Raw genomic sequence first — 14,898 nt, 5'->3', positions numbered from 1 at the left:
GGTGAATAACCCCCTGACAGATTATGCAATCTGTTGGTTTGGAGGTGTTTGACCTCTTTTGTTTTTGTTTGTTTGGGCAATTAAGACACCTGGGTGATAACAATTGACAATACAGAAACTGCTCAGCAATCAAGTTCTATTATTTTAAAAAATTGACCTTGCGCTCATAAAACTAAGTTAAACAGCTGCCCAACACACATGAACTTAAGAGAAAAACAGCCTGTCTTATAAAATACATTTCTAATATGAATGTTAACCAGCCATAATCCAAGTAGTACTAATTTCAAATGGAGAAGAGGGAGTAACCCAAACACATTTGAATGACAGAACTCAAAATAAGTTCATTTTGCAGACATAAGGAAGTCCCTGGGATGTTTCTGGGTCATCACCCCATTTCATAGATAATCATACAGAGGGCTTGATTCTACTCAGAGCTAACATGTACTGAGTATCTACTACTACGTATATCGCACCATAAAGATTTTTGTGTTCCTTAATTCATTGAATGCCATCAGTGGATATTAGAGGTAGGCATTATCATCATCATTTTATACATGAGGAAACAGAAACTTGGCAGAGTTTAGTAACGGATCCAAGGCTCTACAGTTTAGAAGGATGAAGCTGAGATTTGAACTCAGTTCTGTCCAGCTCCAAAGTACATGTTCTTTATAATGTTCTATGTATACTGTTGAGGATTGGTGTGGTGGAGGATCTGAACTTAACCTTAAATTTTGGGGAGAGAATTAAATTTCTTTAGCATTAGCAGTTAGCATAAAGGTACTAACCTTTAGGTCTGGCTTTCTGATGGCTCTATTTATGATGTCCTCCTCATCTGTAATGAGAGGGTGGTCAGGAGTGACACCAAACGTGCTGTTTAATGATGACAAGTAGATCCACATTACCTTTTTCCATGAGTAAGTGTGGAATTCATCCTGAGGAAATAGACACCAAAACCCCATGAAGTTGAGAGAAGTCATCAAGCTAAAATTCAACCTGAGAAACATCATTTTCATATAATCCTGTAAGTTTATGGACTTAATAAACATTCTACACAAAGTTGCATGCCCATGAAAGCTGGTAGATATAAAGACTTGAAGGAAAAAAAAACCCTATGGTCATTTATTGAGGAATCTGGGTGTGAATATGAGGCAATGGCATATATAACAAAACTCAAGAGGAGGGAGGTAAATTCTTAGCAAAGAGCCAATTTCTTGCTATAACCTTCAAATCCATGAGGCCACAGTCAGATGCAAAACTTTACAAACAAACAAGCACTCAAAAGGGTCTGTAGGTCCCTGAGGTTGAGGACACCAGGTCAATTAAACCATCTCAGGGTTTCTAGGCTTAACTTCAATTCTACCTCTTCCAGGAAAGCCCCTGTGATACTGTCTTGCCAGGGGGGAGGAGGGTCTACCACTATACTCACTCCAAAAGATCCTAGCTGCCCCTCTCTTGTGCTCCTAATCACTTTCTGCCATGTATTCTCCTTGTTTGTCTAGACCATCTGAAAGGTAGGAACCATGTATTATTGTCTCATATATCCCCATCCATTTGGTGAACTGTGACCTGCCCAGTGAGAGTGAATGGATGTTTTTACATGCCTGAATGTGTGGATTGAAGGTGCCCAGGGGTAAGTGTCAAAAGGTTAGCACAGGTGGGTTCAAGGCGGCACCTTCCTGCATGACCCTAACTGAAGCCACTTCCTTCACATTCACTGCCGATTTCATCAGAGAATAAAACTAGAGTGAGCAGCACTGGGTTAAGTAACAGGTACCACAATGGTCCCTTAGAGACTGATGTGATAATAACTGTGGTTATTATCTGAATGGGTAAATGCTATGCATAAAAGCCACTAGGACACCTGGTACACCTCAGGAGCGAGGAACGACAGACAGTAAGGGAAGTCAAGCCTGGGAAACAATTTAATGCCAAGGAATATAGGTCAGAGCTGGGAATTGTCTCCACCACACCCACATTTGCCAAGAAGAGTATCCCAGCTGACGTTGCAAAAGGACAGAAAGGAGAAGATATGTTGTTGTTTGGAGCTAATCTCTTACATTGATTCTCCTCCAGAGAAGCCCTCCTCCATGCCTTTGCTCCTTCAGCTTCCTTAGCCTGGAAAACACTTCCTCCTCTACTCTCTTTAAGCTTTCACAGGGCTAGATCCAAGCATCCTGTAGGACCCAGCTCAAAATTCACATCATGAGAACTGTTCTAATTTCTCTTGGTGATATTTCCCCTAAACTATAAGGTTACTTGAAATTCTTACCACATTCTACCTCATTGCATTCCTCTTTACCTGCCCACCTTATCACTCCTCTTGGACTGTGGGCAGGGACTGTGCTTGATGGGTATCTGTGCTCAGCCAGATCTAACACAGCTTCTGAGAGACAGACAGAGACTGAGACAGAGGAAGACAGAGAGGTAGGGTGGAGGAGCAAGAGGGGAAAGCAAGGCAAAGGATGCGGGGAATAAAGGGGGGTAAGATGAGGGAAGAGAAGGAAAGGAAAGAAGAAGGGAGGGGAGAGGAGAAGAAAGGGAGGGGAAAAACAACAGAAATTTAAGTTAATTCTAAAAATCAGTAAACTTGACTATTACCCTCATTTAAAAAAAAAAATCAAATTAAACCAGATTTGCATAGAGTTACCTTCAGAGCCCAAAAATGACTCAATTTCTAATGACTGAGCCACTGAACTTGGGCATATTCTACGTATTGCGAGATAGGCAACAACTCCATAGGACACACCTTGACATTGACATAGTTCACCATTATACGGCTACACCTTTGACCACTTATGATGTTGTTATGAGTGAGTTTCCTCTGAATATCAGATAATAATGAAAATAGCTAACATTTATTTAATACTTATGTTCCAGGCACTCTATCAGCGAGGCTCAGACAAGGCCAGTCTGGTATGAGTAGCAAGGCAAGAGGCAGGACCTGAAGCCAGGTCTTCCCACTCTAAGTCTTGGCTCCTTCCTCTTTGTTTCCACAAGTTGTCCATGGTTTCTGTGGCTTATGTATGAAAATTACCTTGAATTCTATACCATATAACAAATAGCATCCAGTTTCTCACAATCTCTGCTCTCTTGGCAGCAGAGAATCCGATTCCTAAAACCAAGCTGTCACTCTTTGGCCCTGTGTGACAGCAAACAGACTTCTAGACTATAATGCCTAAAAAGGGAATGGCAAAGGGAAGTTTTGGAGTTCTAGTGAACTCCCAAGCTCTTTGAGGCCCGTGCTAATCCAATGCGCAAACTGTATGCCTTAGACTGGGCAAGCATGAGACCAAAATTCATCTACAGGCCTCCATCTTATTATATAGCCTGTACCATAATTAAACCAAAGGTGTTTAGGTATCTGTGCCTTTAAGTTTATTTCTTACCCCCAAGCCCTATAACCCATAATTCTATATAATGCAAAGTACAGTTCAATAGGTTAAGGAAGGATACTTTAGTGAGACCACCATTTTTCTTACAGTAAGGCAATAATATTGACTACTCTCTTGTTTATTACTATGTTAAAGACTCTGTAAAATCATTCATATTTTTAAAGAAATCTACCCAACTTTTTAAGAAAAAAAAAAAAAAGGCAAAGAAATGGAGGGAAAAGTGTGTCAGGGTGAGGTGGTCCCTCCAGGCAACATCATCCACGTCCCCTAGTTTTCAGTTTGGTGTTACCCAGAAACAAAAGAACACAGGCTCCTTCCTGAGCCTCAGTTGTGAACCATCTTGAAAATCATGGCAACTCTCTGAGCCGAATTTTTCTGCATCTGGCCAGTGGGGATGAGAATACCATATTTCATGGATGCTTGGAGGATTAAACGCAATAATACATAATGCATCTGGTCCAAGGGCTGGCCAGTAGCTGAGTGTAACAAATGCTCCTTGGCCTATGGCTCTGGGCCTCATTTTCTGCAGCATGTTGCTTCTGAGCTCTTTCTGTAAATAGGAACTTAATTTTCCCTTGGAAGAATTGTTGAGAGGCTCTGAGAATCTTCCAATTTATTTTTCCTTCTGAAAAAGAAACATTTTTACCCGGAAAGGGCTATTTCCTCTTTACCCCTGTTTCCCAGCTCTCTCAAGTAGGTAAAGATCCTTAAGAGACTTAACTGCACCTGAGGAGCCAACCACTTTAAATAACTGCTTTGTAATGCAAATAATCCAAACTATTTGCCAGGCCAATCTAGACTTTTAACACCTCAAGTCTCATTGAGGGGGCTTTACCTTCTCTTTATCAAAAGAGAATTAATCAGCTGAATTCTAAGAGCAGAATGTAAAATAATTCAAGAGCGCATTTCAAAGAACTGAATGTAACAGATGACCTCAGTTTGCCCTGGAAACAAAGGTATAGGGAGGAAAACCGGGCATTTTTGATTTCCTGTGGCCTTGCTCTTTCTGAACTTTGAAATGCCAGGCTAACTTTTCTAGTTGCACCAGGTGAGTGGCCTTGCTTATCTTCTTACAACCTTTTGTTATAAGCATCTTACCTGTTGGAATTTTAAAGTAGTGTAATGGTCACTTTAAGTTCACACCAACGCTGTGACTTACCTCCTTGTGTAGGAGTTTGCTATCCAAAATGTACTCCTGAGATTGCCTTAAGAATTTCTTCTTAAGTAACCCATTGCAAAGTTCCAAAAAGACACCAGCACTCCAGTACTTTTCACTTGGAGATGGATACATTGCAACGCTAAAAAGCATGAACTCTCTCACTAAGGTGAAGTGCTTAGAGGATTATGGATAGATAAGGCAATAATAACATTTCTCAAGTTATTTCTAAAACACCATGCTGCCTTTGCAGACCCATGACTTGGACAAAATACTGTTCTTTTTATATTTAAGTGGCCCTTTTTTCTTTCCTTTTCCCCCTGTTGGCCAGACCCACTGATACTCTTGACACCTTGACCTCATATTCCCAAAGTGGCTTAGCTGGAAAAAGTTGACATTGGCTAGAATGTAGGATTTAGTTATAAAACAGAGAAAGAAAGTTCTAAGCATTGGAAAAAATCTTACACAAAATTATTGTCTCAGTACTCCTGGAACATGTTGACCAAAAAAGGGGATGAGGTGGTGGTGGGGGGGGGGGGTGTGGACAAAGCAGGGAAGTTATATGACACAGCAAAGGCTGTGTCTGTATCTATGTCGATATCCTGAACAATTCAGCATACATTTTTGGAAAGACTGAGTGCTTTGTTTTTACGATCATTTTCTCAGGGAAGAGGGAGTAGTGAGTTAGCTGGCTCATCATCTGAAATATCTGGAGATGCAGCGTGTAGCAGAAAGTAACAAAAAGTTAAAGTTGGTTTTAAAAAGTGTGTAGTAACCAATGTCCAGGAAATGACTCCATGCCAGGCACAGATTCATCAAGGCATTTTACATGTATTTCTCATTGATTTCTCATGGTAATGAGGCAGATACTATTGTTAGCCACTCTTAACATATGAGGAAGAGGAAGTGGAGGCAGAGTAGAGGGTAAGTAACTCACCCAATATGGACTGATTCCATATGTTGAAGCCCTAGCGCCCCCCCCCCCCCCCCACCGACTGCATTTGGAGATAGGGCTTTTAGGAAGTAATCTAGGTTAAGTGAGGTCATAAGAGTGAAGTCCTAATCCCATAGGGCTGGCGCCCTCATAAGAAGAGGAGGACACCAGACAGCTCTGTCTGCCACGTGAGAACAGAGAGAAGGCAGCTGGCCATGTGCAAGCCAGGAACAAAGATCTCACCAGATACTAACACTGCCAGCAACTTGATCTTGAATTTCCAGCTTCCAGAACTGTGAGAAAATAACTTTCTGTTGTTTAAGGCACCCAGTCTGTGGTGTGCTATTATGGCAGCCTGAGCTAATACATTGCTCAAAGTAGGTCAAGAGCAACACTGGGAATGAGACCCAGGCAGTCAGGCTCCAGACTCTACTCTTCAACTGTTTCATACTACTGCCTCTGTGGAGTCTTCTCACTAGCCAGGAGATAAAAAAATCTTCAGTTCCAACTCCAACTCTGTTCTCAATAGAAGTTTTTCTTTCACTGCTTACAGCTATGGGACCCCGAGCTCTTCCCTGAACTTCTCTATGCTTCTATCTGTAAAGGGGGAAAAAATGATCTCTACCAGAATAGACCAAATGAGGCAACATATATGCAACTGTAAATCACAATACAAATGGTCCTGTGTTAGTAATCAAAACAGTATGGTACTGGCACAAAAAATAGACACAGAGATGAATGGAACAGAATAGAAAACCCAGAAATAAACCCACAATTATATGGCCAATTAGTCTTCGACAAAGGAAGAAAGAATATGCAATGAGTAAGACCGTCTCTCAAATGGTGCTGGCAAAACTGGAGAGCAACACGCAAAAGAAGGAAACTGGACCACTTTCTTACACCATACACAAAAATAAACTCAAAATGGATTGAGGACCTAAATGTGAGACCTGATACCATAAAAATCCTAGAAGAGAGCATAGGCAGCAATTTCTCTGACATCAACTGTAGCAAAATTTTTTTCTAGATATGTCTCCTGAGGCAAGAGAAATAAAAGCAGAAATAAACTATTAGGACTATGTCAAAATAAAAAGTTTCTGCACAGCAAAGGAAATCAGCAAAACTACTGAATGGGAGAAGATATTTGCAAGTGACATATCCAATAAAGGGTTAGTATCCAAAATATATAGGGGTGCCTGGGTGGCTCAGTCTGTTAAGTGTCCAACTTCAGCTCAGGTCAGGATCTCATGGTTTGTGGGTTCGAGCCCCTGCATTGGGATCTGAGCAAAGAGCTCAAAGCCTGGGGCCTGTTTCAGATTCTGTGTCTGCCTCTCTCTCTGCCTCTCCCTCACTCTCTCTCTCTCTCTCTCTCTCTCAAAAATAAAATAATCATTAAAGAAAACATGCCAAAATATATAAAGAACTGGTACAACTCAACACCTAAAAAACAAATAATCCAATTTAAAAATGGGCAGAATAGGGGCACCTGGGTGGCTCATTTGGTTGAGTGCCCGACTTCCGCTCAGGTCATAATCTTGCAGCTCATGAGTTCAAGCCCCGCACCAGGCTCACTGGTGTCAGCCTGTAAGCACAGAGCCCACTTTGGATCCTCTGTCCCCCTCTCTCTGCCCCTTCCCCACTTGCGCTCTCCCAAAAATAATAAAATATTTTTAAAAAATAAAAAATAAAAAATAAAAATGGGCAGAATACATGAACAGACATTTCTTCAAAGAAGACATCCAGATAGAAAATAGACACATGAAAAGATGCTCATCATCACTCATCATCAGGGAAATGCAAATCAAAACTGCAATGGGATACCACCTCATACCTGTCAGAATGGCTAAAATTAAAAACACAAGAAACAACAGGTGTTGGTGAGGATGTGGTGGAAGGGGAACCCTCGTATGCTGTTGGTGGGAATGCAAACTGGTACAGCCACTGTGGAAAATAGTATGGAGATTCTTCAAAAAATTAAAAATAGAACTACCCTATGATCCAGTAATTCCACTATTGGGTGGAAAAAGATGCAAAAAATGAATTCAAAAGAATATATGTATCCCTAAGTTTATTGCAGCATTATTTCCAATAGCCAAATTATGGAAGCAGCCCAAGTGCCCATCGATTGATGAATGGATAAAGAAGATGTGGTATATTATATTACACAATGGAATATTATTCAGCCATAAAAAAGAATGAAATCTTGCCACTTGCAAACCATGGGTTGAACTAGAGAGTACAATGTTAAGTGAAATAAGTCAAAGAAAGACAAATACCGTATGATTTCATGCATGTGGAATTTAAGAAACAAACAACAAAAAAACACAAGCAAAGGCGGAAAGAGAGAGACAAACCAAGAAACAGACTTTTAACTATAGAGAACAAACTGATGGTTACCAGAGGGGAGGTGTGAGGGGAATGGGTGAAACAGGTGATGAGGATTAAAGAGTACGCTAAAAAAAATAAGTAAATACAAAGCCCTGTGTTATGAAGGATAATGGCTTAAAAACTATTTGTCATGACAGAATTATTTCTGAGGGGCGCCAGGGTGGCTCAGTCAGTTAAGTGTCTGACTCAGTTTTGGCTCAGGTCATGATCTCATGTCACAGTGAAGAGCTGTTTGGTATTCTCTGTCTCCCTCTCTCTCTCTGCCCCTCCCTCAATTGCTCTCTCTCTTTCTCTTAAAATAAATAAATAAGTATTTTAAAAAAAGAATCATTTTTGATAGGAGAGCCCACAGAATCTCAGGGCTTTCTGGCTAAATGTCTAAGGAAAAACCATTGAAATGGGAGCTGGGGGAATGAGACTCAGAAGCGGAATGTGTACCTGAAAGAAACATAATACTATCTTCTCTTACTTTCTCAACCATGAACCTTTCGTTTTAACATCTGTGTAAGATGTTGGTAGAAATCATGAGACCATTTATTACAGATTAAATTCAATTCATTTAATCAAATCAAATAAATATTGAGTACCTGCTGCAACTATGTTCTATATATTGTGGGGAATGGAAAGTAAGCCACAGTTACTGCCTTCTAAAAGCCTATAACCTAATAAAAGCAAAAACTATTAAAAAAAGGAAAGCAGCATGGTGGGAAAAAATTCTGGATTTGAGGGTCAGAAGACAGGTACAAGTGCTTTGTCCACACTATTCCCTTTTCCTGGACCATTTCCCATGTGTCCCTCCCTACCAGCCACCATCACCTTTTGACTCATCATCCTTTGGATCTCAAGAAAGCCGTCAGGCTTTCTTGACTTGGTCAGAACCCTATTTTATAATCCTACTATGACCATGAACCTTTCCTAAGTAGCACTTCTAGCAGTGGGATGTTTGCATTTATTTGTGTAGTGATCTAATGAATTTCATGAGGTCAAGAACTCCGATTTTACTAATTATTATATCCCACCCCCTGTCCATGAGCTACCACTGTGGCTGGCATACAACCTGTGCTCATCAAATTTATGAAGGAGGGAGGGAGGGAGAGAAGGAGAGAGGGAAAGCCCGACGGAGATTTACTAGGCTTAATAGCCTGCAAAGGTGGTCTCTATACCCTCATCTGTAAAATAGAGATAGACGATAATGCCCACTTCCCAGAGTTGTTATGGGAATTCTATGAAATTGTCAGTGAGATGCTGTTTTATAAAATGTGAAATGAATAGCATTTTAATACAAGGCAGATTGCAAAAAGCATTATAGCAGCCTGAGGTGAAAATATGGAGCTAAAAGAGAATGAAAGAAAGGTAATTAATTCCCTCCAGAATTGAGGCAGAGAATAGATCGATGGAAAAGGTGGTAGATGGCTGAGGAATGAGTAGATTTTAATAAATAGAGGTAGAACACCTACTTTCTATACTCTATAGAAAGTGCATGTGTGTGTGAGTGCATGTGTGTGTGTGTGTGCATGCATGTATGAGTTGACTCCTCACCAGAATGTCACTTTACAGGACGTGGAGTCCCACTTGCTTTGCTCATAGCTGTATTCCCAGTACCTGTAACAATGTCTGACACATGATTGGTTCTCAGGAAGTGTTTACTGAATGAAGGAATAATTGAATGAATGAAGAGGATAGAGAATATCAGAAGAAATGTTCCGAGTAAAAGCATAAACAAAATGTGTCTGGCTCCCTTAGAAAATGGTGTTGATGTGAGGCACATGGGCTTGGAGAGACGAGGCTACACAGGAGGAGGGAGAGATGAGGAAGGGATCCAGAACATGAGAACACAAGCACTGGGAGCTGATGGGCATCCTGGCAGGCTGGTGGGACGTGGGATGCATTTGCGTGGCTGATTTGCAGAATTTCTCAGTTTTCCAACTAAAGCCCCTAGCCCTGACATCTTTAGAGGGAACTGAAGGGAAAATGCTCCCCATTTACAACACCCTGACTCAGCCTAGTAACCAATCATCACATTCTCCTCTGCACATTATGAGTCTTTGACAACATGTGACAAAGGAAAAAACTACATCTGTAATTATAACAAAGATGAAAACTATGGAAATCATCAGGAGCATCTGAATTCAAAACACCAATGAATGTAAATTATGATATTTGCATAGAAATGTGGTAACCCTACAGATATTGGTTAAAATTCAGAAGTAGATGAATAATGAATAAAATGCCAGTTTTAAATTATAAAATAAAAGTGCAATTACTCTTACCTTTTTGGAAAAATCTCACCCTTAGACGTGCTTAATAAGAGATGGGGAACTGGAAATAAACTGGGTGCCAAGGACTTTCAGTCAGTACATCACATCCCCCTCTTTTTTTTTAATGTTAAGAAATGACTACCTAATCAGTATCTGTGATAATGATCTGTAATCTTACCAGTGTGAGATTGATGATAAATACCAAGTACTGATTTTTTAATAACATGGAAAATAAATATACAACACATTTTCAGGTAGGAGTCTTCTTAGTCGTCCTTAATGCGAAGTCCTTACGGTCCAGCTATAGTAATACAACTCAAGTAAAAATGTTTAAGGTGTCATTTTAATGCAAATAAGCTAGCTGCACACTTATAAACTATTGGTGCCCAAAGCTCATTTTTATCTAAGGCTCAAATAGTAAGAATGTTTGATATAATTGAGTTCTTGTCTAATTACATAAAGACTAATTTAGAACCTCATTTATTTGGAGAGTCTCTCGCACAGCAAATCCATTTAAAATGACACATAAGAGGAGGTAATTAAAAATTAAAGTTGAAATCAAGATGAAAAAGGCAAGATTGAAGCTGGTTTCCAAGGCTTTGATTAGTTGTGGAGGGCAGTTGAATGGGGGAGGGGTTTAAAAGGCTTTGAAAGAGACAAAGGAAGAGGAGGAGGGGGAGGGCACACAGCTCCCTGAGGCACCAGAGCTTTGTAAAATTTTTCCAATATATATCCAGTTATGAAGTGGATCACATGCAACCAGGAAAGGTGACGTTATTGAGCATGGATAAATATTGAGGATTCCCAGGCACTGGATCTGTTCCCCAAGTTTCCTGTCCTGGAAAGGAATGCTCCTTGCTAATAAGGGGAGGACACAGCATCCAGATAAGCAGGGCAGCTTACATGTGGCACCTGCCTGTAGCATGCTCTTCTGTACAGCAAGCTCTCGGAGCTGCTTCAGCAATAATACACACACATAATCAAAATGGTCTGATCATGTATTTTATAGTTTGCAAAGGGCTTTTACATACATAATCTCACTTCCTCCTCACACCAACTCAGGAAAGAACAAGTACTTTCACTAAGCCTGTTTCACAAGTGGAGAAATTGAGGTCCTGAAAGGTTAGGTAACACATCTGAGGTGTAACACATCCAAGGTGCTAGGACTAGAGGTCAAACGCCTTGACTCCAAATCCCAAACTGCATCATTACCTGTTGGTTGACACTTGATTTTTTTTTTTAATTTTTAATTTTATTTTATTAAAAAAATTTTTTTATTACGTTTCTTTATTTTTGAGAGGCAGAGAGAGACAGAACATGAGCGGGGGAGGGGCAGAGAGAGAGGGAGACACAGAATCCGAAGTAGGCTCCAGGCTCTGAGCTGTCAGCCCAGAGCCCGACGCGGGGCTCAAACCCACGAACCGTGAGATCATGACCTGAGCCACAGTTGGACACTCAACTGACTGAGCCACCCAGGCACTCCTTTAGTTTTATTTTAAAGAGAGAGAGGGGTGCCTCGTGGCTTAGTAGGTTAAGCATCTGACCCTTGATTTTGTCTCAGGTCATGATCGAGCCCATAACATTGGGATCATGACCTGAGCCAAAATCAAGAGTTAGATGCTCAACTGACTGAGCCACCCAGACGGCCTGACACTTATTTTTATTTCTAACATTCTTACTAGATCTTTCTTTCTCTTTTCTCCTCCTTCATTTTCCTTTTACCAACCGTACTCTCCGTTTCTTTCATTTTCCTCCCTTCCCTTGCCATTTTCTTGCTCATTTCCTCCCATTCCTATTTGTGCCTTGACTCTGCCAGCAATCTCAGAGGCTGCAGCTCAGCCAACCAGACATTCTCACATCTGAACAGTCTGGTGGTGCACTCAGAAAGGCAGAAAGCTTTTCTGTGTCTGAGGTTGTTTCCACTGCTGCAAGATCATTGCCCCCTGATAACCAGAGTGGAACTGGGGAGGCAGTACCTCAGCTATCACCTGTATTGTGGTTATAAGACTCACTGCTATCCTCTCCTCTTGCTGCATTAGAGTATTTATCTATCTATATCTATATCTATATCTATATCTATATCTATATCTATATCTATACAAAAGTTAACAGCCCAGCAGAAGTTGCCTTATCAAGAATTTTGTTGTCATTCTGGGTCATTTAGGTTGATGCATTGTTAGAAACGCTCACTAAAAGTCAGCCAGAAAAGTCAGCACAGTGTCCTCTGTGAGACTGTACTTTGACTCCCACCAATAGGAATATCTACTTCCACTTGTCAGCTACCACATCTTTATGGGATCCCTACCACATGCAGGAATTCAGGATGCAGCGGGTGGCAAGCTGGAAATGATCTCTTCCCTTGTGGAGCTGACAGTCCAGCAGGAACAGGAATGGCACACGTTGCCTAAGTGTAATGAGTGCCAGGAGGAATTGTTAGCTGAGCAAATTCAGGGAAACTCACCTAATACCAGGACCTTGAATTAGCAGACAGAGACAATGAGCTCAGGACAAGATGGTTGCATTTTTTACCCGAGCATATCTGCAGGATGCAACACAACCATGGCTCCTCCCCACGTCTCCTGGTCCCTTCCTGCAGAGTTGTTCCAGGGGGACTAGGATAGGTATGACACATCAGGACAGGGGAAAGGAGCCATGTGAATTTTGCAGTGTGTAGCCTACTCAGCTACCTCACATTACCCATTGTTTGTACCTATTAAGATGGTTATTCAGGCTGTAATATTCATAAAACTCACAAGTTTAAAAGGAATGCCCTGTGAAGTTGGCCTTTTTAATGAGATCCCACCATACATAAATTATTGAGTTCTTGGTAAATAAAACACAAGGCTGTGATGGAACTTGCCGTGTGCACATCTTCTCACAGCCATCCTGTAACGAGATGTCCAGGAAAAGAAAGGGCCGCCAAGTACAAAGCCAGATACACACTTACTGTTGTCCTCAGCAACACGACATCTGCCTCTTGCAAGGAACACGGGACACAGTTTGCCCACACGTGCCAAGCAGGTCTCCAGTAAAACACCAAGGGGAGGATCCCAAATGAGAAGATGGATCCAGCAAGACAGAGGGTTTTCCGGCAGCCTTGAGTCCGGTAGCCAAATAGCTCCTGGGGAAGAACCAAAGTGAGCCCAAATATTGGTTATGCACAATAAACAGCAAATGAACCAATTGGGATTTTGGTATAAAACTGGGGCAGAGACTGAAGTAGTTGAGGAAAGACTGAGAACATGGAGAAGGATCTCTGACAAAGGATCCCAAGCCTCCAGGAAGTCGCCATCAAACTGTGAAACTCCCTTTCTATAATTTGAGCACCTGACTACCCTGTGTCACGCACAATGCTAGATGATATGTTATCTTGTTTAAGTCTTGCCAGCGGCCCCTGAATGGGATAAGATTACCCTCATTCATAAACGATGAGGCTGAGCTCAGCAAGACCTGGCCAAGGCCACCGAGCTAGGAAGTTCTGCTTCCAAGATTCAAACCCAGGTCTGATCCACAGCCTTGACAGGCATGACCATGAGCCTTGTGACAGGAGGACCAGATGACCGCAGCAACAGATGATTCCCTTGGCTGGGACCAGCAGCTCCATGGGCAGGACAGAAACGAGCCTTGAGTATAGTGTCGGGATGTGATCAAAGTGTTTGACCCACAAGAGGAGGAATAACTAAGTGTCAAGTGGCTGTCAGGTGTTTAGGGTGGAGCTGTGCATTACCACCCTCCTCTCTTGTTCAGCAGCAAAAAGAATTTTACAGAGTCGGGGAAAATCCATAGAAACAACATGGGTTATTGAGCTCTTGCCATGAGCTGGGAGGGGATATGAGGCCCTGGATGATACAAATATGAACAAGAGTCTTATACCTCTAATACAGTTATAATCTGGACAAACTTCCTCCTTTCAAGTAGAGCCTGGGACAGAATGGAAAACCAACCATCTGAAGTTTACGGCCTCAGTCCCACAGTTACATCACACAAAGTCATATGTATACTTTGCGCTGATTATGATGGCCAAAAGTGTCGAGCATCTTGGTTAGCAGCACATTCTCTGGACCAAGGCACGTTGGATTCAAGGCCTAACTCTGCCACTTACTCGGTGTGACCTTGAGCAAGTTATTTAACCTCTCTCTTCCTCAGTTTGCCATCCGTAAGATGGGGGCGGTGATCATACCCACTTCCCAGGGCTGTGGTGAAAATTAAATGGGTTACTAGGGGTAAGTGCATTTACCGCTGCTGCTGCTTATGCTGCTGCTGCTGCTGCTACCATCTGACCATCTGCCCAGAAGTAGACCCGAAATTCTACCCCTTAGTCTATTGGCATTTAGATCTAAGGATTCCTAGTGTCAATGGCTCTGTCCCTGCTCGGATTGCCTGTTAGGATAACAAGGATGCTGGAACTTGCAACTTTAAATCAGCCATCTTCTCTGACTCACCTGATAGAGATTGCATTATCAGAAAAGATTGCATTATCAGATCGTTGGCTGAAAGCTGCTTTCATGTGTAATTTTCGGGTGCCTTCCTCTTATTAGCAAGCAGTGAATGCAGGTGCTGGCTGACTGCCTTAGGTATTGTCCACATTTGGCATGCCTTTGATGAAACATTCACATTAACTCAGAAACATAAGCTCTTGGCTGATTTTGTAAACTAGAATGTCTATCTTGAAATGAATCCTCTTTTGTCCCAAACTCCAGCTTTTGCTCTCCAACTGCCAAATCTGGAATCGTTCTGTCCCCTCATGATTCCTGAAGCAATGCTTCTTTG

General features: G+C 41.6%; 1 protein-coding gene across 4 annotated transcripts in view; it reads right to left on the bottom strand.

Moving 5' to 3' along the window:
* ATP13A4 (ATPase 13A4) overlaps positions 1-14,898 on the bottom strand; it is a 149,135-nt gene that overhangs the window by 74,181 nt on the left and 60,056 nt on the right. The window contains exons 1-3 of one of the 4 annotated variants that reach the window (XM_042957025.1): positions 13,076-13,132; positions 903-932; positions 786-832 (exon numbers count right to left, since the gene is read on the bottom strand). In XM_042957025.1, coding sequence (XP_042812959.1) covers positions 786-832; positions 903-912 — 57 coding nt within the window. In that variant the 5' untranslated portion in view covers positions 913-932; positions 13,076-13,132. Of the gene's footprint in view, positions 1-785; positions 933-13,075; positions 13,250-14,898 lie in introns of those variants that run through there. The other 3 variants (XM_042957027.1, XM_042957026.1, XM_042957024.1) reach the window with 3 other exon arrangements.

The sequence above is a fragment of the Panthera tigris genome, chromosome C2 (assembly GCF_018350195.1).
Source record: "Panthera tigris isolate Pti1 chromosome C2, P.tigris_Pti1_mat1.1, whole genome shotgun sequence".
Classification (NCBI taxonomy): domain Eukaryota; kingdom Metazoa; phylum Chordata; class Mammalia; order Carnivora; family Felidae; genus Panthera; species Panthera tigris.
Note: the sequence above shows the minus strand (reverse complement) of the source record. Positions and strands in the feature narration are given on the sequence as shown.